Here is a 26,549-nt window from a genome sequence, read left to right on the forward strand (position 1 = left end):
TCAGACTGATCAATGAAAATAAACCTTGTCCCTGAAGCAGATGAACAGGCGTCGGAGTTCCTTGTCCCCAGCCTCCACCTCACACACTCGTGCAAACCTTAGCAGCCTCTGATGGTCAAAGCTATTGCGAATGCCGAGATGATGACAGTCTCTACATGAGAGAGAATGAAACAAACAGCACTCAGGTTTAGCTGTTAATCTGTAGCCTACTGCACAACTTCACACTTTGTGACTGTGAAAAACATGACAATGTCAGCACGGTAAATCACTAAACATTTACCGTGCAAAGTAGTCCCATTTGTCCACATCAATGCCATTCTGTTTATTTGCCACAATCTCATACAGGAAAGACTTGTCTTTAGTCCTGCCTTTCGCTGTCCACTGCATGAATTAAAATACACTTAGTAACTCAAATAAAACAAATGGAAACAAATTTTCATGGCAAGATGTTTTTTTTTGTACCTCTGTACTGGAGGTGTTAACTCCCTGAATTAATTCCTTAACAAAGAGAATATCTTCATCTGGATTCAGTCCACACAGTTTCATCTCCTCTATAAGTGCATTAGCTTCCACTAAGTGCTGAAATATTTGAACTGAAGCCATCTCATGCTAAATCAACAAACATACACACAGTAAATTCCCCTATGTTAATTTAACACCGGTTGGTGTTCATATGGGAACCACTGGCAGGGTGTTAAAAGTTACTCTGAAGCAGTGTTAGAGTTAATTAGATAATTATGTGATTACTGAAGACACTTGATGATAATGACCAGAATCACTGAAGGACAAAGAAATACAAGAACTACGGCTGAGTTTACACGTGGACGGCTATTTTCATAAACGGACATTTCAACCTCTCTGGTTTCAAAAATAATATCTTGCACACATGTCAGTTTTCAGAAAAGTGTTTATTTACACATACCCGTGCATATATGCCGCGAAGAAAAGCGCAAGCCCACGTAAGCCAATCACCGGCAGCACTGGTGGTGACACAAACTGGTTCTTCATGTTGGAGGGAGGAGTTGTTGCAGTAGGTGATAGATGACGTGGTACTTTGACGCGGTACTTTGACATCATCCGTCTGTCGGTTCCTGCAGCGCCACATGAAGTCAAACACGAGTAAAATTGCTGACCTCCAAGCACTCGTCTCTGCTCCTCGACATAATGGAGCAGCTGTATTTGCAAATACAAACACACGAAACAAGTTTGCATGAACATAAATGTGATCTTGGAAGCGTTCAGTCTAGCAGTCACATGTAAACATGGGTCGCACTTTTGACGTAGGTGCGAGCTCTGGCGCATACTCTGTGACATTGCCTGCTTAAATATCCGTTTGTCTCAGTTTAGATGCAACCGTGCAACCGAAGATTTTCAAGATCTCTACTTTAACCAGAGTTTTTACAAACAATCGGTTTCAGAAGCGAGGGGCACAAACGAAGGTAAATCTCTCAGTTTTTAAAAATAACCATGTACGTGTAAACAAAGCCTACAACTGACTTCCAGCAACTGCCTTGAACACAGTTTTCAAAACTCTACACACTTATCCCATGACTTTAACCACAACCTGCACAACACTGTGGATTTACAGCACTTTGTTCAAATGCTAACACACTGCTGTCAAAACTGTCAACCACATATTCAAATCAGAATTTATTTCAGCATTGTGCCTTTCAAACACTGCTGACTGCAATTTCATATATATATATATATATATATAGGTAGAGCACAGAAAGACTCATTTTGGAAATAGAACAAGGAAGATGGGTTTGTGGAGGGAGAAGGGTGGCAGGGAGTGGCCTGATGCTAGAGAGAGCCAGGATTAGCACCTCAATTATTTGTTTAAATTACAGTATGTACTTTTAGTTTCTACAGTTTTTCATTACTGTAATTCCGTAAATTACAGTTTTTTTATTTGCTTTTGTACTATTTTCTCAAGTATGTGGTAAAACCTCACAACTGTTAGAACAAAACTCAAAGCCGATCATCAAATAGTCAGTTTTTTCAAACATGTAATCACATGTTCAATTGACTTAGTACAACACACAAAATTATACATTCACTTTTTCACCACACATAATCATTGTGTCATCAAAGAAATACCTTTTATATGAAGTCATTGTCTTTCACAATGCAATGCTCACAATACTTTTGATATGCTTCTCATCTCATTTGCGTAAATACATTTGACCAGCACTAAATCCAACTGATCTTAATGGTTAATCACTAAACCATTTGGTAAACCTATATCTTTTCATTACAGCAATATACAGTATATGAATTTTGAGAACTACAGAAATAAAATGTGTGTTGTACGAACATATAAATTACATGTAACCACACATGTTGATACTCGTTATTGCCAATTAATTGTATACAGTGGTAACCACAATTGGTCATTACAGTAGATATACTGTAAAAGTGGGGGTATAAGCACTGGCAAATTCTTTCAACATGGAGCAGGACAGATAGCAAGGGATAAAAAGATGTGGACAAGGGATCTATCAGAGAGGTGGGCATGGGCACCAACAGAGAGGTCAAACAGGTGGATGAAAATCTATGGCCAAATGCATTCAATAACTACATCTCTCAAATATCATGAATTCTTTTCTCACTCAGACCAGTGATGGGCAGTAACGCGTTAGAAGTAACGCGTTACTGTAATCCGTTTACTTTTTTCAAGTAACGAGTAAAGTAAGGGATTACAATTGCAAAAACAGTAATTAGATTACTGTTACTTCCCTGTATGCAGGCTGTGTTGCTGCTTTATTTAACTTTGATTTTGTTTTTTGAGACTGTCTTGTATCGTGACGCGAGTCGAGTGACAATGACGTATGAGCGCCGCGCCGTCAGTCAGTGTTGAACGTGAAAAGACAACATGGAGCGCGGAGGAGAACAAGACTATGCAGCGTTTAATGCTTGAAAGTACCGACATTACTTTGAATTTAACCCAGTTAAAGGTGACAAAACCATCAGCGTCCGCTGTACACTCTGTGTGGGAATAAAACTTTTATCTACAGCAAAAAATTCCACCTCAAATCTGAGCAAACACCTAGCAAGCCGGCACAGGAATGTGAAATTTACTGAAATAAACCATCTCATACACGTTCACGCGAAATCTGATGTTAACAACAGACTATATATCTATATTTCATGGATTATACGCATTTGTGGACAAAAATGGTAATTTGATTAATTCTATTAGACTGATTTCATGGGTTATTCACACATCTGAAACAGACTGGATTCGACTCGCAATCGTTATATTAACACCAAGGTAAGAAGTCCCGTTTATATTTTGCATGTTGTCATCTGGACTTTTGTAACAAAATACTACATTTATGATGCTAGAGCATCTGTATCTCAAAACAAAGACCATACACTGATGCTAAACCGGTAGACCTTTTAAACGATGTATAGTAATGTTAATATTAATAATAATGTTTGTAGACAGTAGGCTATATAGATATTATTAGCAGCGTTAAAAAAAATGATGTCATCACGCCCACAAATTAGTGTGCGTCGAGAGGTCAAAACAGAGAATGTTTCATTTGATTAAATTTAAGATGATGGAATATGCAGAAAGAATAGAATTAGGCTGAAAGATCTTGGCCCGGTTGCATAAAGCACCTTAAGTTTTTCCCTTAAGTATGCCACTTAAGGGGTAAATTCCCTGTACCTACTGTAAGAGAATAATTTAAGGATGTTGCATATAATCCCTTAAATGGTTCACTTAGGTAAGGGTAACTGTTAAATGTTTCATGACAGCGACCCATGTTTGTTGTTATAAAATACTATTGTTGCCATGGAAATGCAACAGAAAAAATTAAAACATTTTGCAACACCCTTAAGTTGAAGGGAAACATAAGGATGAACTTAAGGGAAAATGACACTTAACTCTTTTGCCGCCATTGACAAGATATCTCGTCAATCAAGAGAAAACGCTTCCCTGCCAATGACGAGTATTTCCAGCTTTCCGCAATATCGTTATTATCCACCAGGTGTTGCCCTTCCGCAACTTTTTAAACCCGGAAGTATTGCTCTATGGCAAGCGGCTGCTATCCGTGTCTGTTTTAAAGATCGCTCTGAATGGGATCTCTATGAAAAGTCCGTCACAAATGCAGAAACCTATTCATATTCAAAAGCTGATTACAAAAGAACTACAGAAGGTAGGATGAAAGTTTTTTTTTGTTTGAAAGCAGAGGGTCTGTTCTTTCATTTGGTATATTGTATATTTATATATTTAAAGAAGAACATTTTCTGGAAAAATAATGAAAAACGCTGGCGCTGGCTGGCAACTTTTTAAAAAAATGCTGGCGGCGAAAGAGTTAAGGTGCTTTATGCAACCGGGCCCTGTTGCTTTATACTGTAGCATATTCAGGTCGTGCATCATGTTTTTGAAAAGTAATTAGTAAAGTAACTAATTACTTTTGAAAATAAGTAATCAGTAAAGTAACAGGATTACTTTCTTAGGGAAGTAATCTGTAATCAGTAACTAATTACAATTTCCAAGTAACTTGACCGACACTGGCTCAGACACAACAACTGCCAAAACTCTTTATACGTACATGCCAATTTGCACATGTTTACATACCGTTTTCAAAACTGTTAAACTTATTCAATTTTCTATTATGTTATTGTTTTGAACATAAGACAGCAATTTGCTACATTTCTACAATAATATTTTAATGAAATATATTTTAAATCTTAAAATTAAATGCTATAAAACAATTGGCCAAATGGAGAAGAGTAGATTAGCATTAATATTGTATCTCTATCAGTGGATGATGTGTATACAAATTCTTGTAATTTGGAATTACTGTGCCAAAAACTAAAAATAAACTAATACATATTGAATATTGAAGAATTCTGCATCATGTCTGATTCATTCCAATAACATAATTGCAGTGAATTATAAACAGAGAAAACATTGTATAATGCTGCATGTTGTTATTGTTATTTAGGTCATTGTTTTGTGGGTGAAAAAGTGTGTTTGTCCAACCTGATCTCACGAATAGTCACAGAATTTTTTTTCATTTTTCCGTGGCATTCTAACCCTAAACCGACAATGGTTTGAAAATAGGAAAAAGCAGTTGAGTAACCAATCCGTGAGAATGCCATGGAAAAGAAAGTCTGTGGCAGGGCCACGGAAAAATGTGGAGATCCATGAGAATGCCACGGAAAAATGTACAAAAAATTCGGTGACTATCCCACGGAACTTTGTGAGATCATGTTGGGTTTATCGGCTGTCAACCTTTGCTAGTGTTCTGGAAGAATGAGTTGATTTGAGACCTGAATAAAGAAGTGTTTTGGGAGTTGTAGTGCATTTCAAATGTGAAACTTTGCCAAGCTGAAAGTTGGTAAGGAGAACTGTGTGAAAAGTTTTGCAAAAGTGACCTATGTATTGAGAAATGTGTCCTAGCATCTGTAAAAACTGTAACTAAAATCACATCCATTCTGGATGGCAACTGCCGTTAAAAGAGAAAAAGACAGGCTTAGCAGTGAAGCCAACCAAATGTTGAATGGATGTCTGATGGAGCAGAAGCCGCTGTGCTTAAAGCTGCTGATGTTTTGCATGCCGTGGCGCTCTTTGTAAGTGTTAGGGCTCACACTTTTTTCCATTTGCTTACATGTAAAACAGTTACAATATTCTTGGCGGTGTTGGTTGGGCAACATTTTAAGACCTTTGATACGCAGATTTAAGACATTTTAATGCTAATTAAGGACTTATTTTCATACTACAGAATCTAAGACTTTTTAAGGATCCACGAACAACCTGCCCTTACAGCTAATGAGAGAGCAACATACAGGGCATCTGGAAGTTTGGGGAGTATTCTCTCCAACCATTTCTTCCTTCATGATTCTGCTCATTATCATCAGGTGTCTACAATAATCAAAAAAATCCTCACTTAATTAATCACTCAAGAATTCAAGCAACTCTAATGCTGAGTCCCAATTTGCCTACTTATACTACGACCTAAAAGAATGTACTGTTTTTGTGAGGAAAACGTACATACTTTAGCGCAAAAGAGTATGCACGTTCTGGGACATACTTCGATGACGTCATGCAACGTGAACGAAACGTGGTTGCCTAGTTATGCACACCACGACTGTTAACAATACTTCATTCATTCATTCTTATAACTTATATACAATATCATTTTATTTACTATTCACATCTTTTTTTCTCATTGTTTTTTTTCACAATACATTTTACAATGTGTTCTACCAAGTTGAGGAGTGAAGCAAAGCATCATCGTAGAACCAAATGCAGGTCGTTTGTCAGGTGGCTGGTTCTGACATTCATGTGCAATGTGTGTAGTGACAGCTACTTATTTTAAAGTCAAAATATTTAAAGTTTATAGTATAACTATTGTTTAACGTATTTTATACTTAATTTTATACTTATGTCTATAACTCAAAAAAAACCCAGATGAAAATGAACCCTGCTTTTACTATAATAAAAGTGTAGTAACCATGTTTCTTTCGTTGGACTAATAAAGTTAACATTTGTACAGCCACAGTATTACTACAAAACATACTTGTTTATAAGGACAAATAAGGAAGAGGGACAGTGTGGTTAAGCTCCTCCCTCCCGCACGCAATGGGTTGTGGGCAATATTAGCCGTTAGAGTGTGCATTGATCTGCACTTCGAATTCTAACCGGTAGACTATCCGGGTATCTTTGGGATACTCATTCAACATACTACGTTTTGGGACGTACTAATTCTAGTTTCGAATACTATTTAGGACGGATAGTATGCGAATTGGGACTCAGCATAACACTGCTTCATTGTTACCTTAACACTCTGCTTGTGGTTCCCAAATAAACACTGATGGTGTAAATTAACATCAGGAAATTTACTGTGCGCAGATACACATATGTGAGGTGCTTTACAAAAACACATATTATAGAGAAAATTATATTCAATAACTTTAATAAACTATTTCAATAACATATGCTTAATTCTTACCTTCCACTGGCAACCTAACAAAGAAGAATATATTAGTATTTGTAAAATGTTTGATAAACTATAACTACTTCTCTTCCTTTATTCTATTCTTGTAACAGTGCATACACGTTTATTGTAATAGCAGATAATTTATTATAGTTACACTGCCAGACCGCTGACATAAATGGATTTGAGCTAATTAATTGATTAATTAATGTCTAATATCCACATACTAAAAAGCGTAAAACTGACTTACCAGACCCCCGGACCTCAGGGATAAACATGAAATCAAACAAATGAGAGAATGGTCCGTGACCTTAAAGAGATAAAGCATTAATTGAGTTTGGGAATGTTTTAATGACCACTGCCACATTGTGTATTTCAAAACATGGCTGCGCTGGAAAGGGTAATGTTAAGGGTTTAATTTAGTAATGCTCATGGCAAAGACGAGTTTTAAATAAAATGTGACTTACAAGCTGGCTAATTCATATGAATTTGTGTGGTTTTGTATGATCTGCTTTAATGTTAGTGACGGTTAGATTTAGCTTTGAGGTTTGGGACGGGGGGGCTTCATTATTACCTTTGTCTATTGAAGAATTACTCAATTTACTCACTCCAATGTCATCCAAAATAATTGATGTCTGTCCAGAGTTTGGAATTGTTCATTCCAGAGTTTGCATTAACATGTAATCAATAGGGAATGAAAAAAGCATATTTTGCGTGCTGTCGGAGGGGAGGGCTCCGAGCTCAGAATTTACCCCGAACCCAGAGTACTCCCCATGTAAACGACAGCCAGCAGTCAGAAAAACATTCTCAAAAAGTGTACATGTAAAAACCAAAACTAGTGGTTTGACTGGGAGGGCTCTCACGGCATCCAACGGGGGCTTTGGCTGAGATGCTCGCAGCATCAGATGGGAAAGCCCCACCATCAGTCAAACAGGGAGCGCAATCGTGTAAACAAAATTAAACGAGCACAGGCAAATTGACTGGGGGGCCCTTGCAGCATCCAACGAGAGCTTTGGCTCAGATGCTCGTAGCATCTGAAGGGAAAGGCTCCAACTGCAGTCTAGCAGGGATCAGGCGATGAATCAGGCATTTCACTGGGAAGACCCTCGCTGCATCTGATGGGGACTTTAGCTGGAATGCTCATGAAATCGGACAGGTAGGTCTCGCCTGCAGTCAAGAGGGAATGTTTGAATATGGTTCAAGGTGCGAAATTAGGCGTCCAGTTTAGGCGTTCGACCGAGAGGACCCTCACAGCATCCTTAAGCTTTAGCTGAGATGTAAATGTGTGGTGAGGCTCGACCAGCAATTCGAGGGGAGAGACTTAAAACCGTGAAAGAAAATTCCCCACAGCCTACGAACGCGGAGCCCCAGTAAAGCTGGACAGTGCGTGAAAAAGAAATATATAAATATATAAGTACATACATACACACATAGATACACATATATTTACCAAAATGTATTCCAGTTACTGTCATATTACAAATATTGGCTTACAGTGCACACATTCAGCTTTATCTTCAGGGTATTCACATTTGGCTGAAGGATTTAGGATTTAGGGGTGAGTAAATTATCTGGATTTTTTGTAGCTTCCCCTTTTTAAAGGGGTCAAAAGTAATGGGACAGTTGACATAAAAGCTGTTTTATGGACAGGTATTTTCTCTTTCTTAAATGACTTCCTCATGAATGACAGATGTTAAAAGTCTGTTGTTGATTTTAAGTGTGGCAATTGCATTTGAAAGCTGTGAATATGAAGAGTTTGTTGCAAAATGAGATAAATCTGTTTTTAACATTTTTGTCAAAACATGTTTATTATTATTTTATCATGTTATTATTTTGTTTTATGGTACTACTAAGCTGTACTTTTTAAGTTATGAAGGTTTAAATCAAAACAAACCAACTGCAGTTGAATTGATATTAATTGGAATACACAACCAAAAAACGAGATTTCTGAAAAATTTTAAAAACGGAATTATCTAGTTTTGCAACGAAACTCTTCATATTTAGGGGCATAAACACAACAAATCCATCAGAGAGATAGCAGGAACATTAAAGGGAAATTCCGCCCTAAAACGGAATTTAGGGTGTTTTTTCGTTGTTAACGAGTCAAACTTTCATTTAAAAGCATATTTATGACTAAAGAGCAACATTTAAAATATTTAAGATGTTCGTTTTCTGGTAAACTGGCCTTTGAATGGGAGTGAACAGGGCACGTCACATGAGCGCACAAAATCTCCACTTCCACAACACCAAGAAGGCCCGACACAACGCGACACCCCACCCGAAGTACCACGTGGGCCTCCACACATGAACGCGAGCACCGAGAACATCGCCCGTGTACACAGATTTTAGTAAAAGCGAAAAGTTTGGAACAACTTACCGTGCTGTTAAACTGCGTCCCGCCGCCATATTGCCAGTCATGAGCAATCGATTTCAGAATGCGATTGAATGGACTCCATAGGACGCTACTTTTTCAACTACAGGGTCAATATTGTTTTTCACTTGAGACAAAACAACAAATTATCCGTGCATTTATATGGAACTATGCTTTAGGAGCTATCCATCTTTACTCTCCTTCCTCCTTATGTCGCATTCTGAGATCGATTGCTCATGACCGGCAAGATGGCGGCGGGACGCAGTTTAACAGCACGGTAAGTTGTTCCAAACTTTTCGCTTTTACTAAAATCTGTGTACACAAACAATGTTCTCAATGCTCGCGTTCATGTGTAGAGACCCACGTGATACTTCGAGTAAAGTATCACGTTGTGTCGAGCCTTCTTAGTGTTGTAAAAATAGAGATTTTGTGCGCTCATGCGACGTGCCCTATTCACTCCCATTCAAAGGCCAGTTTACCAGAAAACGAACATCTTAAATATCTTAAATGTTGCTCTTTAGTCATAAATATGCTTTTAAATAAAAGTTTGAGTCGTTAACAACGAAAAAACACCCTAAATTCCGTTTTAGGGCGGAATTTCCCTTTAAGAGTGGCCAGAAAAACAATTTGGTACATCCTGACTAAAAAACAGCACACTGGTGAGCTCAGCAACATAAAAATCCTGTATGTCGATGTCCCAGGAGTGACGATCTTTTGGGCGGAACCAAAAGTTGGGAAAGTTTGGTTCCGCCCGGATGTTTTCGCCCGGACCGGGAAGAGAAAACACCGGACATCCGGTAGCACCGCGAGGGCTGTAATCAGCCAAACTACGGACAGCTGTGAGTAATTAACAAGAGCGCCGGGTGATTGGACGAAGGCAACACCCAGGCGAATACTTAAGAGCAGTTTAAATCGCAGTTTGTGTTGTTGTTATGACCAGTGTTGGTGTGTGCTGTAGCGCCGAGTTAAACTCACCGGGTACGCCAGTCGGATTGTTGGACTTGCTCTCTCTCTCTTTGTGCATCGTGGGATTTCGGCTGATGCAGACATTGAAGACCTTACGGGTTGGAAAGTAAACGGAGACTGACCTTGTATGAATGAAGTGAAAGAAGAAGGAACGTGCTATCGTGAGTACCCATCTGTGTAGTGGTGGTACTGAAGACTGGAGAAACCGTTATCTGTGTAGCTGGAATCATCGTAAGGAGAAGTTAACCTAAGGAAGCGTGAGATAACCGAAGCACCGCAGTTGTGAGTAAACGAATTCATGCATTGAATGTATCTTGTTTGTACTTGACCTGGATATCTTTTAAGCGCTTTCCAGCGAGAGTGGGTGGCCCTGCCCCTGAGTCAGCATGGTGGGTGAGCCACAGGATCTTTGTGTGAGACAGCCACAGTGACGGAAAACAACTGCTAGGCCGTGTTACCATCTCCACATTCTTGCCCAGAGCGAGGCGAAGGAAGACGGGCGTCTATTGTGTGCACTGAGCGTGGTGGGTGAGTCTTGGATGTAGAAATTTCACTTTGAAGTGGTGCTGTGTATATTGCAGTGAGATTGCTGTGTCGTGTCAGACGTACCCCGCCTCCAGTCACTCGCTAGGGGCGCTGAAGAGGAAAACGGATCCTAGAATAACCCTGTGTACGATTATGCTGTGAGTGTGTTTCAGCCCTAGAAATTACGGAGTAGTTCCTGAAGTACTTTCGTAGCCAGACGCTTGGCGGACTTGTGTTAGGAGTGGCGGTGAAGATCTGTACGACTGGCGGTGTGAGTATTACCAGTTTCATTGCTACTTACCTGTGTGCTGTTTATCATCACAGAGTCAGAGGCGAAGGAGATCCGCTGCCCCGAGGTCTCTACAAAGGGGCGCCCCGGTCCGGTTGTCGATTGCCAACGGGCGTCGAGGAAAGGGCAGCGCTCGACCCGGTGTGACGGCGTGACACTCCCGCCCCTCTGTTGAACCAACGAGTCAGCCAAGAGGGTTTGGTCCCCGGCGCTATCTTGGAAACCACTGCCGGTCGATTGTAGTACGCCTAGCCGTTATCGTAAGTCCGCCACCCCGAGAAGTGTAACCTGTTCAGTCTGTCCATCAACAGGGAAGAAAGCTGTCGTCTGTGGAGGAAGAGAGAGAGAACCAGTGTGAGCTCTAAGGAGACCCGTTGTGAAGGAGAACCATACGTACCAGAGGCTGTAATCAGCGACGAGGTGAGAGGATTAACTGAGAACGATTCACTGTGCCTTTGTGTCCCAGCTGTCGTCTGTGGAGGAAGAGAGAGAGAACCAGTGTGAGCTCTAAGGAGACCCGTTGTGAAGGAGAACCATACGTACCAGAAGCTGTAATCAGCGACGAGGTGAGAGGACTAACTGAGAACGATTCACTGTGCCTTTGTGTCCCAGCTGTCGTCTGTGGAGGAAGAGAGAGAGAACCAGTGTGGGCTCTAAGGAGACCCGTTGTGAAGGAGAACCATACGTACCAGAAGCTGTAATCAGCGACGAGGTGAGAGAACTAACCGAGAACGATTCACTGTGCCTTTGTGTCCCAGCTGTCGTCTGTGGAGGAAGAGAGAGAGAACCAGTGTGAGCTCTAAGGAGACCCGTTGTGAAGGAGAACCATACGTACCAGAAGCTGTAATCAGCGACGAGGTGAGAGGACTAACCGAGAACGATTCACTGTGCCTTTGTGTCCCAGCTGTCGTCTGTGGAGGAAGAGAGAGAGAACCAGTGTGAGCTCTAAGGAGACCCGTTGTGAAGGAGAACCATACGTACCAGAAGCTGTAATCAGCGACGAGGTGAGAGAACTAACTGAGAACGATTCACTGTGCCTTTATGTCCCAGCTGTCGTCTGTGGAGGAAAAGAGAGAGAACAAGCGTGAGCTCTAAGGAGACCAGTTGTGAAAGAGAACCATACGTGCCAGGAGTTGTAGTCAGCGACGAGGTGAGAGAACAAATTGGAGTTGATTCACTGTGCTTTTGTGTCCCAGCTGTTGTCTGTGGGAGAAGAGAGAGAACAAGTGTGAGCACTAAAGTAACGAGTCGAGGAGGAAAATTCATACTTACCCAGCAGCTGTAGTCGGTGGAGAGGTGAGGAGACTCTCGCGAGAACGATCCACTGTGTCTTCATGCCCCAGCTGTAGCCTGTGGAGAGAAACGAAAAACAGGAAGGGAGAGTGAGTCGACAACCAAGGAGCTGCGTGGGAAGACGGCGGAGTGCCGCGAACTACACGCAGGTACACGGACAGGAAACAGTACATGCCCATATTCATTGTGATTTTATTCTGCCTCCAGGAAGGAAGAGGAGCGCGCCACGGGCAGAGGGAACCAGAGGCGGGAGCCCGTTCCCCGACGTACAAACCCCCCCCCCCCCCCCCCCCGGAGGACAGATCCTGACCTTAGTTTTAATTCCCCTTTCCCCAAGTCCCCATATATTTTAAATATTTAAATAAATAAAGAATATTTTTATACTTACCTGTACTCGTTGTTGTCTGGTCATTGGGTTGGTTTTGGGGACCTCCTCGAGGTGGAAGTTAGAAGGGGCGTGGCTAAACCATTTGCGGCCAGCCCCTGGCTTGTGACAGATTTTGGCGTAGTCGGCAGGATTCCACCTCGAGTTGAGTAACCAGACTAGCCCAATGACCGACAACGCGGGACCCGCAGCCCAACCCCATGCGGTGCCCGTCTTTATGGGCAGCCCTTGGGTCCAAAAGTATGGAGGGACAGAGTCGGGAGTACGACTTACGGAATGGAAAGCCCAGTTGGAGTACCTAGCCGACCTGCAGGGCCTTAGTGCAGCCCAGCGGCTCCAGTTCGTACTGAACTCCCTAGAGGGAGAAGCGCGGCGAGAAGTACAGGCCGCCCCTGAAGCTGTCCGAACCAGCGCCCAAACTATATTCCAGTTTCTCACCGAGCAATATGGTGATCACACCCCCGTAGCCGTCCTCCGTTCCCAATTTTTCAATAGTAAGCAAGGCCCCCGACAACCCATTAGAGCTTTTGCCCTGAGACTGCGAGAGCAGTTCACCCGGTTACAGACCCGCCGCGATCATGGATTGGGAGATGGAGAGACTTTGCTGCGCGACCAATTCCTTTTGGGGATGAAAGAGGGCCCCGTGAGACAGAGTCTGAGGGTCCAGTTTCGGAGAGACCCCGACCTCACATTTGAAGATCTAAGGAAGGAGGCGCTAGCGTTGGAGGGCGACGAGGTTGAGGTGAGTGAGACTCCAGTGTGTGCGGCTGTGAACGAAAGTGTGCCACCACCACCTGAGCGCACGGATTGGAAGCAGGCTCTGAAGGCAGAACTCTTGAAAGACGTCCGGGAACAGATGTCAGAAATATCTAAGACCCTCATGGGAGAGCTGCGCCAAGGTAGGGCGCGGGAGGAACCAGGGCCGGCACCCCGAGAGCGAGTGTACTCGGAGAGGAGCCGAGAGCCGCCGGGACGACCGAACCATTATAATCGGCCCCGGTTCGAATGGGATAACCAGGGGCGACCGATTTGCAACCGTTGTGGTGAGCCAGGACATATTAGCCGTCAGTGTGGGCCCCGCAGGGCATCTGAAGGGGGTTTTTAGGACGACCGGCCACAGTGGGTCGTGTGGCCGGGGCCCCTCGAGAAGACCCGGGAAGAAGGGACAGCTCAAGGCAACAGATGATCGTGGAACAACCCGGTGGCAGAGGTAAAAGTGTGTGGCAAGTGGATTCAGTGCCTGGTAGATACGGGCTCACAGGTAACGATGTTTGCAGAAAGCCTCTCCAAGGAGATATTCGGACGAGGGGGAACACAAGGAGCGGAGGCCCCCTGGCTGACGTTGAAGGGCGCTAATGGCCTGGAAATCCCCTACATTGGCTATCGCCTGACGGATCTGGAAGTACATGGAGTCGTTGTCCCCCAAAAAGGGGTGATTATCGTTGAAGATAAGTGTTTGGGCACCCACCGAGCCCTATTGGGCATGAATGTCCTCTCCGAGTGCTGGGAAGAGATATTCCAGGCTAGGCCTGGTCCAAGGATCTCACCTGCTGAGAGGCCCAAGTGGGAGCGCGTAGTGGCTGACTGCCGCCGGGTCCAAATGAACCAGGTGCGTAGAGACCGGGAGGAAGTGGGGAGAGTAACGTGCCGTTTTGCTTTGTCTATTCCCCCTAGGAGTGAGGCTATCGTGTGGGCAAGAGTGCCCCTTCGGGAGGCGAACCCAGAGGAGTGGGTATTGGTCGAGCCACACACGGACTGCCCACAGGTGGAGGTAGCACGGGGACTAGCGGCGATCCGCCGGGGGAGGATTCCTGTGAGGGTACGAAATGAGCACCCCTACGCAGTACAACTATACCGACATCAACGACTGGCCCGGCTGACGATGGTCACGCCCCACCAGGTGAGGGAGGAAAGGGACGTCAGCTTTTGTCAGGTGTGCCCCACCGTGATCGAGGTGGCCCTGACTCAAATGGATGCCCCGTCTAATAATCTAGGGAGAGGTGTGCCAAACCACCTGGCCGGCGAGTCATTGCAAGGGGACGACCTGGGACAGGTACAGGCACAGAAACTGCAGGCACTCCTTCGGAAGTGGCAACATGTGTTTGCAAGGCACGATGAAGACTACGGATGCACCGGGGTGGTGGAGCACCACATCCCCACTGGGGACGCAGGGCCAAGTAGGGAGAGGTACCGACCCATCCCACCCACCTTGTATGCGGAGGTACGCACGCTTCTGCAGGGCCTGTTGGGCAGGGGCATCGTCAGGGAGAGTAGTAGCCCCTGGGCGGCCCCCATCGTGCTCGTACAGAAGAAGACGGGAGCCTGGAGGTTCTGTGTGGACTATCGCAAGCTGAACCTGGTAACAAAGAAGGACGCATTCCCCTTACCACGAATTGAAGACTCCCTTGCTAGTCTCACGCAGTCAGCCTGGTACTCGACCTTAGATCTGGCTAGCGGATATTGGCAGGTGCAAGTGGCCGAGGCAGACAGGGAGAAGACCGCCTTCACAACCCCGTTCGGATTATTTGAATGGGACCGGATGCCTTTCGGGCTCTGCAACGCTCCGGCCACGTTCCAACGCCTGATGCAACGCTGCCTTGGAGGTCAGTTGATGGAGTCAGTATTGGTATATTTGGATGATGTGATTGTGTATTCCCCAGATTTCGACTCACACCTCCGACACCTAGAGGAAGTCTTCCGAGCTATGGAGAGATATGGGCTGAAGCTACAGCCGGACAAATGCCATCTGCTGCGGCGAGAAGTGAGGTTCCTAGGACATGTGGTCAGTGCAGCAGGGGTGGCCGTGGACCCCGAGAAGGTCTCTGCGGTAAAGGGTTGGACCGCACCGAAGACTGTAAGGCAAGTACGATCCTTTCTGGGGTTCGTGGGGTATTATCGGCGATTCATTAAAGACTTCTCGAAGATCGCCAAGCCCCTTAACCAATTGCTGGTTGGCACGGGCCGAAGCCGGGGCCGTGGGTCACCCTCGATTAACTGGGATAATGATTGTGAGTTGGCTTTTCAGAGGCTGAAGCAGGAATTGCTACAGGCCCCCATCTTGGCGTACGCCGACTTTTCTAAACCTTTTGTCCTGTATACAGACGCGAGCAACCTGGGACTGGGAGCAGTACTGGCCCAACGGCAAGAAGGAACAGAGCGGGTAATCGCTTATGCGAGCCGAAGCCTCCACCCGGCAGAGAGGAATGATGCCAACTACAGCTCCTTTAAACTGGAACTGCTGGCCCTGAAGTGGGCCTTGAGCGAGAAGTTCAAGGACTATCTTTGGGGAGCCAAGGTAACGGTCATTACAGATAACAACCCTCTGGTGCATTTACAGACGGCAAAGCTGGGGGCCGTGGAACAGCGGTGGGTGGCTCAGCTGGCTAACTTCGATTATCAACTGCAGTATCGGCCCGGGCGAGAGCATACGAACGCAGATGTTCTCTCGAGACTACCGGAGGGAAGGAGCCCCAGACGCCGGGGGTATTGGAAGGAAGATAGCCAGGAGGAAGACTACATGATTGGGGCCGTGGAGGCGCCAGGAGGCCAGCGGGAGGCCGTGCCAGGAAACTGGGGGTGGGACCCCCGCCGCTGGATAGAGAGGCAGGCCCAGGACCGGGACGTGTGCCAGGTGAGAATGTGGGTAGAGCAGAGCAAACGGCCAACGTCGGCGGAAAGATTGGCCCAGACGGAGACTGGGAGAAGATTACTGGGGCAGTGGGAGAAGTTGGAGCTACAGGAAGGGGTGCTTTGTAGGAAGACCGGCGACCCGAAGTCGAGTGAGGAAGTGAGCCAGATCGTGGTACCCGCCGACCAGGTAAACGCATTAGTCACAGCCTATCATGACCAGTTGGGACACCAGGGACAGGAGAGGACCGTATCCCTACTACGGAGATTCTTTTACTGGCCTGGGCTGGAGGCATCTGTGCATGATTCAATTCAAGCCTGCCCCCGGTGCACACTGTTTAAATCTCGACGAGAGGCCCGAGCGCCGATGGTACCCATCCATGCAAAGGCCCCCCTCCACATAATGGCAATGGATTTCCTGACGCTGGGCCGCCCCCAGGACCGTTATCAGAACATCCTGGTGATCACAGACCTGTTTACTAAGTACGCCTGGGCGGTCCCGACGCTTGATCAGACAGCCAACACCACCGCCACAGCTCTATGGCGAAATGTGTTCCAGACATTTGGATGTCCCGAGTTTCTGCACTCCGACCAAGGGGCCAATTTCGAATCTAAAGTAATCCGTGAGTTATGCCAGTTGTATGGATGCACTAAAACCCATACGACATCATATCATCCCCAGGGAAATGGAAGCTGTGAGAGGTTTAATCAGACCCTATTGGGACTACTGGGGACGTTGGATCAACGACAGCAGAGTGACTGGGTGAGTGCTTTACCAAATCTTCTGCAAGCATACAATAACAGTGTTCATAGCACGACGGGGTATGCCCCTACTTATCTGATGTTCGGCAGGCACGTACGGATGCCCACTGACCTGGTCCTGGGAGTGGCCGCGGACCGGGAAGAAGTGAGTGTGACGGAGTGGGTGGGGCGCCACCACCAGCGTTTACATTTTGCATATGAGCAAGTGTCAAAGAAGATACAGACAGCGGGAGAAAGGAACAAACGGTTGTACGATCGGACTGCTCGAGATGCCCCCCTGTTACCAGGTGAGAGGGTCCTGGCGAGGGATAACCGGCGACAGGGTAAAGGAAAGCTGAGCGACCGCTGGGAGGCGATCCCGTATGTGGTCTGTAAGCAGCAGAGGCCGGGACAACCGGTGTATACCATCCGGCCCGAGGGAAAACCTGGCCCCGAACGGGTGGTACATCGAAACATGCTTCGCCCCTGTCCGAACTACCCCGAGGCTGTGAAGGAAGGGCCCATGGAACCAGTACCGGCGGCCCCCTGGACGGAGGGATGGGCTGTGGTACCGGGTCGACCTGTGGTGGCGCTGCCCCCGGCGGCCCAGATGCAACCAGCGCTGGCACCCGAACTGGCTGAACCTCCAGCCGCCCAGATGCAGCCAGAGCTGGCACCTGAACCGGCTGAACCTCCAGCTGCCCAGAGGCAACCAGAGTTAGCACCCGAGCCCGTTGAACCCGATTCACCCGTGAGACGCTCCCAACGGGAGAACCGAGGACGCCCCCCGGCCCGGTACGGTGAGTGGACGACACCGAGGCATTCTAGGGACTAGAATGCATTGGCGGGGGAGGATGTCACAGGAGTGACGATCTTTTGGGCGGAACCAAAAGTTGGGAAAGTTTGGTTCCGCCCGGGTGTTTCCGCCCGGACCGGGAAGAGAAAACACCGGACATCCGGTAGCACCGCGAGGGCTGTAATCAGCCAAACTACGGACAGCTGTGAGTAATTAACAAGAGCGCCGGGTGATTGGACGAAGGCAACACCCAGGCGAATACTTAAGAGCAGTTTAAATCGCAGTTTGTGTTGTTGTTAGGACCAGTGTTGGTGTGTGCTGTAGCGCTGAGTTAAACTCACCGGGTACGCCAGTCGGATTGTTGGACTTGCTCTCTCTCTCTCTTTGTGCATCGTGGGATTTCGGCTGATGCAGATATTGAAGACCTTACAGGTTGGAAAGTAAACGGAGACTGACCTTGTATGAATGAAGTGAAAGAAGAAGGAACGTGTTATCGTGAGTACCCATCTGTGTAGTGGTGGTATTGACGACTGGAGAAACCGTTATCTGTGTAGCTGGAATCATCGTAAGGAGAAGTTAACCTAAGGAAGCGTGAGATAACCGAAGCACCGCAGTTGTGAGTAAACGAATTCATGCATTGAATGTATCTTGTTTGTACTTGACCTGGATATCTTTTAAGCGCTTTCCAGCGAGAGTGGGTGGCCCTGCCCCTGAGTCAGCGTGGTGGGTGAGCCACAGGATCTTTGTGTGAGACAGCCACAGTGACGGAAAACAACTGCTAGGCCGTGTTACCATCTCCACATTCTTGCCCAGAGCGAGGCGAAGGAAGACGGGCACCTATTGTGTGCACTGAGCGTGGTGGGTGAGTCTTGGATGTAGAAATTTCACTTTGAAGTGGTGCTGTGTATATTGCAGTGAGATTGCTGTGTCGTGTCAGACGTACCCCGCCTCCAGTCACTCGCTAGGGGCGCTGAAGAGGAAAACGGATCCTAGAATAACCCTGTGTACGATTATGCTGTGAGTGTGTTTCAGCCCTAGAAATTACGGAGTAGTTCCTGAAGTACTTTCGTAGCCAGACGCTTGGCGGACTTGTGTTAGGAGTGGCGGTGAAGAGCTGTACGACTGGCGGTGTGAGTATTACCAGTTTCATTGCTACTTACCTGTGTGCTGTTTATCATCACAGAGTCAGAGGCGAAGGAGATCCGCTGCCCCGAGGTCTCTACAAAGGGGCGCCCCGGTCCGGTTGTCGATTGCCAACGGGCGTCGAGGAAAGGGCAGCGCTCGACCCGGTGTGACGGCGTGACACTCCCGCCCCTCTGTTGAACCAACGAGTCAGCCAAGAGGGTTTGGTCCCCGGCGCTATCTTGGAAACCACTGCCGGTCGATTGTAGTACGCCTAGCCATTATCATAAGTCCGCCACCCCGAGAAGTGTAACCTGTTCAGTCTGTCCATCAACAGGGAAGAAAGCTGTCGTCTGTGGAGGAAGAGAGAGAGAACCAGTGTGAGCTCTAAGGAGACCCGTTGTGAAGGAGAACCATACGTACCAGAGGCTGTAATCAGCGACGAGGTGAGAGGACTAACTGAGAACGATTCAAAGTGCCTTAGTGTCCCAGCTGTCGACTGTGGAGGAACAGAGAGAGACCCAGAGTGAGCTCGCAGGAGACCCGTTGTGAAGGAGAACCATACGTACCAGAAGCTGTAATCAGCGACGAGGTGAGAGGACTAACTGAGAACGATTCACTGTGCCTTTGTGTCCCAGCTGACGTCTGTGGAGGAAGAGAGAGAGAACCAGTGTGGGCTCTAAGGAGACCCGTTGTGAAGGAGAACCATACGTACCAGAAGCTGTAATCAGCGACGAGGTGAGAGAACTAACCGAGAACGATTCACTGTGCCTTTGTGTCCCAGCTGTCGTCTGTGGAGGAAGAGAGAGAGAACCAGTGTGAGCTCTAAGGAGACCCGTTGTGAAGGAGAACCATACGTACCAGAAGCTGTAATCAGCGACGAGGTGAGAGGACTAACCGAGAACGATTCACTGTGCCTTTGTGTCCCAGCTGTCGTCTGTGGAGGAAGAGAGAGAGAACCAGTGTGAGCTCTAAGGAGACCCGTTGTGAAGGAGAACCATACGTACCAGAATCTGTAATCAGCGACGAGGTGAGAGAACTAACTGAGAACGATTCACTGTGCCTTTATGTCCCAGCTGTCGTCTGTGGAGGAAAAGAGAGAGAACAAGCGTGAGCTCTAAGGAGACCAGTTGTGAAAGAGAACCATACGTGCCAGGAGTTGTAGTCAGCGACGAGGTGAGAGAACAAATTGGAGTTGATTCACTGTGCTTTTGTGTCCCAGCTGTTGTCTGTGGGAGAAGAGAGAGAACAAGTGTGAGCACTAAAGTAACGAGTCGAGGAGGAAAATTCATACTTACCCAGCAGCTGTAGTCGGTGGAGAGGTGAGGAGACTCTCGCGAGAACGATCCACTGTGTCTTCATGCCCTAGCTGTAGCCTGTGGAGAGAAAGGAAAAACAGGAAGGGAGAGTGAGTCGACAACCAAGGAGCTGCGTGGGAAGACGGCGGAGTGCCGCGAACTACACGCAGGTACACGGACAGGAAACAGTACATGCCCATATTCATTGTGATTTTATTCTGCCTCCAGGAAGGAAGAGGAGCGCGCCACGGGCAGAGGGAACCAGAGGCGGGAGCCCGTTCCCCGACGTACAAACCCCCCCCCCCCCCCCCCTGGAGGACAGATCCTGATCTTAGTTTTAATTCCCCTTTCCCCAAGTCCCCATATATTTTAAATATTTAAATAAATAAAGAATATTTTTATACTTACCTGTACTCGTTGTTGTCTGGTCATTGGGTTGGTTTTGGGGACCTCCTCGAGGTGGAAGTTAGAAGGGGCGTGGCTAAACCATTTGCGGCCAGCCCCTGGCTTGTGACATCTATATAGGATAACAGTGGTGGATGATCACATTATTCTTTCCATGATAAAGAAATCCCCCTTTACAATGTCCAGACAAATGAAGAAAACTCTACAGGAGGTAAAGATGTCATTGTCAATCAAAACAATAAAGAGAAGATATTACAAGGAGAAATACAGAGGGTTCACCACAAGATACAAAAGCCACAAGAATAGAAAGTTGAGATTAGACTCCTTAAAACTCAGACAAACTCAAAAAAAAAGCTTTATTTAAAGAGATAAAACTAATATCAACCTGTATAAGACTAATGAGAAGAAAAATGATGGAGAAGGCAGACAACATTTTCAGTAAAATAGTGTTCAGGTAGTGGGATTGCATTTCCCTGCATGGTTTCCTAAGGCACTGGGTCGCTGGTGTTTTTTGAACGGCTCTTTGAAAGGAACGCATCGGCAAGATCCGGATTCCCTCAAAGAGCCATAAATCCCATCACTAGTAAAATGTTTTGGTCCTGCTCGATTTTCGTTGACTTTGAGTAAAATTATGAAAAGTTTTTCACAAGATCCCCTTGGGTCAATGTGTTAGCATGAGAGCAACTTGATGCTGTCGGGAGAACAAGCGGTCGTCTACCGAGTGCCTCTCATGTAAATTATTAGATGTTGATGGCTTACATTTCTTTCCTGTCACTGAAAACCATCACAGGTTTATCAATGCCATTAAAGTATTATTTTGTTTTGTTTGTTTGTGATCACGAAGTACAAGATGAGGAAACTCTGAGTCCATGTACTCAACACGCCGCCATTGTTTGTTTACATTGCGTGGAACGGTGGGCTGTAATTTGTGGAGCGAATTTATTGCATTCTGTAGAAAAGGTGGAGTTGCGTATATCGCGTTTTGGCAAAAAAGGGAGAAACGATTACAGAATAACATGGCGGATATTGGATTTTGCGTACAATTAAGAATTTACTTTTAAATACTGACCTGATACAAAACTGATTTTAACAGTACCTCATTAAAAAAGCCGTTAAGCACGTTTTGAAACCAAACTCTTCAAATATTCCTTTGTTCCCAGGGCTTTGAATCAGATTACTAAATAAGTCTTAAAGTTTTTTTAATTTTAGGAATTTTTGTAACTTGTATGTACTGCTATTTATTATTATGAAGTATTGTATGTGTCAGTTTGTTGTCTGTTTACCTGTACTGCAATCAAATTGCCTTTTAAGGGATATTAATAAAGCTATGACCTTGACCTTGATGATGTTGTGAATGAGTTGTTTTTTTTCTTTATCATGGAGAGGATATTGCGATCATCCACCACTGTTTTACCGCCTTCATTTACTAAAATAAAATTATTTTTTAAATCCAGAACAATGAGGTCAACTAATAAGTGTAGGCTACATGTATTTCCCCTTATGAAAAAAGATTAACACAAGCTATACTACAGCTAAATATATTTTTGAGAAAACAAAAATAAATTGAAGAACATCATTTAGGCTTGTTAAGCAAAAATTAACAGAGCGTCGGCCAATAGAGAACACAGCAGTGTCTTAAAGAAATTAAAATTAGCCAGTATTTGTGCACCTGTAAATGCACAAAACGAATGCAATACAGAAAGCAATGCATAATAATTTAGGGCATTTTTAATAATATATTAGTAGATAAATTATATTATAACGTGTATAAAGTATGAAAACGAATGTATCATCATTTTGGCTAAATTAAGCTGGAGAGGTCATATTCAGTCACAAGCTTAAATGCTATCTATAATAACTTACATTATATCCTGTGTCTTCCTTTGTCGAAAATATGTAGAATTATATGCGAGGTAAAAAGCAAAAAGCGGAAACGTTTAGCTCACGCGGAGCGAAAAGCCGTTAATAAAGCAGACTCTCCGTGTATAGAGGATGTGATGTATTGCATAAAACAGTCGAGTCGGCTTGTATGAAGATTAACTATTTCTTTATATTTTGGATAGCGCATGAAGGTAAGATGTCTTGTAATTTCCTTTGTCCCATCTGCAAGGTTAGTTAGTTTCCCGTTTTCCTTTTTAGTATTGTTTTGTTTGTTATTTTGGGCATATTGTTCACTCTTAAGCTGATTTCGTTACTAAACAGTGAATGACACTGCTTGACCTTTTTATATAATGAATTAACCCATATATCTATAATTTTTTTGGTGTTTTTCTTGTATTTTGGTCTGATGGCTGGGGGAGCCTTAACTCCTATTTATTTGTTGCAATTTTCCCCTAGAGGTTGTAACAATGTGGCTGCGCTTGCTTGTAATGTGTATTTTTTTACTAAGCTGTTCATTCATCCAGTGTTGATAATTAGACCAGTAAAATAACTTCAACATGGGTCTAGCTAGCTTACGATCATAAGAGCATTTAGCAGACGTGCTAACAAACACTCGTTTCTCTTACATGTTTTTTTTTGCCATCTAAACTCAAGTGTTGTGTTGTGATGTGTACATAGTCATTTGTCTAATTTCGATTTCTTATGGCCAACGAATAACGGCCAATGTTATGAAATAATGCAACGTATACAATTAACTTTGTCAATGCATTTTGTAATGTTTACATTACAATTAAAAAACAAATGAAATTATACAGTAGACATAACGTTAGACTATAGACTGTTTACTTGTGATTAAGCTGCAATCTTGTAAAAACATAATAAGCCAGCAAACGCGGTAGGCTACTTTATTATTATATGCCTACTCTACACTTGGCATAAACTTCTTATTATCCTATTACCATCATCTGTAGTTTAGTAGACATGCAGTAGCCTAATATTTGTATGAAATTGTGAAACATTACCTGGTCATTATCTTCGGGGTCCATCTCTGCATATTCACGCCCAACACTATCCTTACAGGTACGTACAGAGTGGGCGTGCGAAATTATCTTCGGGGTCCATCTCTGCATATTCACGCCCAACACTATCCTTACAGGTACGTACAGAGTGGGCGTGCGAAATTACGACAGTTGCAAGTTTTCCCCAGTGACTCTAGGGGTCGCTGTTTGACAAAAACGTCAAACTGCATGGAATGCCTTTAAACTAATGTCTGCGTCCGAAAAGTTTTTTGTCCTAAATTAATAATCAGTGAGTTTCAAAGCCACTGCATTTGGCAGAAAAGTTATTGAGAGATTAAGGCTTGAAATTAAAAAATACAGGAGGGAAGTGGTGCTAGGCAACCTCGCACTAGATTTAGTGAAATTAGAAACAGTTGAAGTGAAGACAGCCGAATATGAGAGATAAAAGTGGCATCAGGACTTGAGCTGCTAGCGGAGGCAACTTCATGCTAAGAAGCACCTAAAGTTAATGGTTGTTAATGCTGTTTACACGGGCAAGGGAACTGATTGAGGCTGGCATGGGCCAGTCCTGCCAAGCGCCTGTGACCGGTGGTGAGACGCGAAAGGAAGGTGTACTCGGCGGAGTAGGGTGGACATTTAATTCATATGACTGAGCAATAAAACCGTGCGAAAATAAAGTTTTAGTTTAATAGTGTTCATTTCAACGCTTTTATCAGTCCTTCTTTAATGATTTTGCCTCGATGGGAAGGAGTGGACAACTACGGCGTAAAATGGCGGATGTCTCGCCGATGGGGGCAAGAGATGGATTTGGTGTCCTGACGTGCGTTAAGTGGAAAGTGTGGGCTGATGTCCCCAAAAAGACAATGAGGTCTCACTTAGAGAGAAAATTGCAAGTAGTGGCAGGCTTGTCATCGAAGAACGCTCGCAACCGGGCGTGATGAAACCTGGGTGGGGCCAAATGCTTGCAAAAAACTATCACGAGACAGAGGTGAGGGACTGCTATTTAAAGGCACCTCTTCCCTCTGATTGATTGGATCACATGACCACGCTCCTCCCGAACTTAGCTTAATAAACTTCATGTCATAAAGAAATTACGTTTTTGAGGAAAACATTACAGGATTCTCAATTTAATAGACTTTATAGGACCCTAATATTTACAGTTTTAATCCAGTTTGAAATTGCCGTTTCAACGCAGCTACAAATAGCTCTAAACCATAGCGTCTTATCTAGCAAACCATTGTCTTTTTTTGGCAAGAAAAATAAAAAATATGCACTTCTTGTCATGCACCAGCCATGTGACAGCCCAGCGCGACCTCACATAATTGCGTAAGCACATCGAAAGGTCATGTGTTACGTATGTGAAACACACATTTGCGGACCATTTAAAACAATAAACTGACGCAAAGACATTAATTAGTATCATTCCACATACAACAACGTCGGAACGCTCCTTTTTTTCCACACTTGCAAACACTAAGGGAGTAGTTTTGCATACATCATCCGTGACCTTTTGATGTCATAAAGCATTACGTGAGGTCACGTTGGCACGTCACATGGCTGGTGCAAGACAACACTGCTGAAAAAACGGCATCAAACCAGCATGGGAAATATGGTGGTCACCAGCATACCAGCACCAAAACACAACATATGCTGGTCTATGCTGGTATTGTTTTGCTATATAAGACCTTTATGCCTCGGTTGGGATCATTTAGAGCCCCTTGAAGCTGCATAGAAACTGCTATTTTAAACTGCATTGAAATGTTTTCCTAAGCTGAACAAAGAAAGACATAAACATTTTGGATTACATGGAGGTGAATAAATTGAGTATTCCTTTAATGAAGTGGATCATACAAAACATATCAATTAGCCGCCTTGGAAAATAATTAGTATTCCTGTGAAATCAGGCCTCCATAAATCTCTGGCATAAACAAGTTTGTATTTGATAAACCTTCTAAAGCAGGGGTAGGCAAGTTCGGTCCTAGAGAGCCGCAGTCCTGCATATTTTAGCCTAAGCACTGATAATCTAACCTGATGTCTAAATCCTAAAGACATTGATTAGCTTGTTCAGGTGTGTTTGATTAGGGTTGGAACTAAACAATGCAGGACTGCGGCTCTGTAGGACCGAACTTGCCTACACCCGTTTTAAAGGTTTTACCTTGGCTTTGTACTAGATAACTGATCAGTAAAACTGGTCAAAAGATTCAAAATATGACCTACAGGTATTATCCATTAGATAGTAGAAAATTAATCAAATATCATTAGAGCGGTGCACAACCTAACGCTTTTTGGTTTTGGCTTAATCATTCAAAAAATGTTTGAGTTTGATATTTTTACACAAGCAACACACACATCTCTGCTACACATGAACTTTTGAAGTTTGTTTCTAGTACTAACCCTTCTTGGACAATTACACCAAACGTGACAGAAGTGCAAACGTTATAACTTTTAATTGTAACAGGCAGGGGGTTAGTTGTAACACTTGCTAAAAATTAAGTTTGCAGGCAAATATTTCAAAACTATTTGGTCTATATATTTAAAGTGGATATTGTTTATGTATGTATCCACACTGTATTCATTCATCCAGCCCTTTTCTAACAATAGTTCAATTATAAATGGATACAAATGTCTATATATGTGAGAAAAATCAGCACAATTATAAAAAATGTTTTATATGTGACCCAGTCTGTAATAATCATACTACAGTTTCAAAATCAAATTCTGGGCCAATGAGCATCAAAGTCTGATTCATTATGATTTCAATATTTGACGTGACCTTATTCAATCAATATTAAAGAAATGAACAAAAATTTGACTCACGATTTTTGGTAAGACAGGCACATTTATTTTGTTGGCAGCCAGCAATCATTCGTGTGTA

The 26,549-nt window shown here is 44.5% G+C and overlaps 1 protein-coding gene across 1 annotated transcript in view; it reads right to left on the minus strand.

Moving 5' to 3' along the window:
• LOC129445346 (uncharacterized) overlaps positions 1 to 26,549 on the minus strand; it is a 41,618-nt gene that overhangs the window by 7,059 nt on the left and 8,010 nt on the right. The window contains exons 4-8 of the mRNA XM_073853973.1: positions 7,212 to 7,266; positions 843 to 858; positions 463 to 609; positions 281 to 381; positions 25 to 151 (exon numbers count right to left, since the gene is read on the minus strand). Of these exons, the coding sequence (XP_073710074.1) occupies positions 25 to 151; positions 281 to 381; positions 463 to 609; positions 843 to 858; positions 7,212 to 7,266 (446 nt within the window). The remainder of the gene's footprint in view (positions 1 to 24; positions 152 to 280; positions 382 to 462; positions 610 to 842; positions 859 to 7,211; positions 7,267 to 26,549) is intronic.

The sequence above is a fragment of the Misgurnus anguillicaudatus genome, chromosome 15 (assembly GCF_027580225.2).
Source record: "Misgurnus anguillicaudatus chromosome 15, ASM2758022v2, whole genome shotgun sequence".
NCBI classification, from domain to species: Eukaryota; Metazoa; Chordata; class Actinopteri; order Cypriniformes; family Cobitidae; genus Misgurnus; species Misgurnus anguillicaudatus.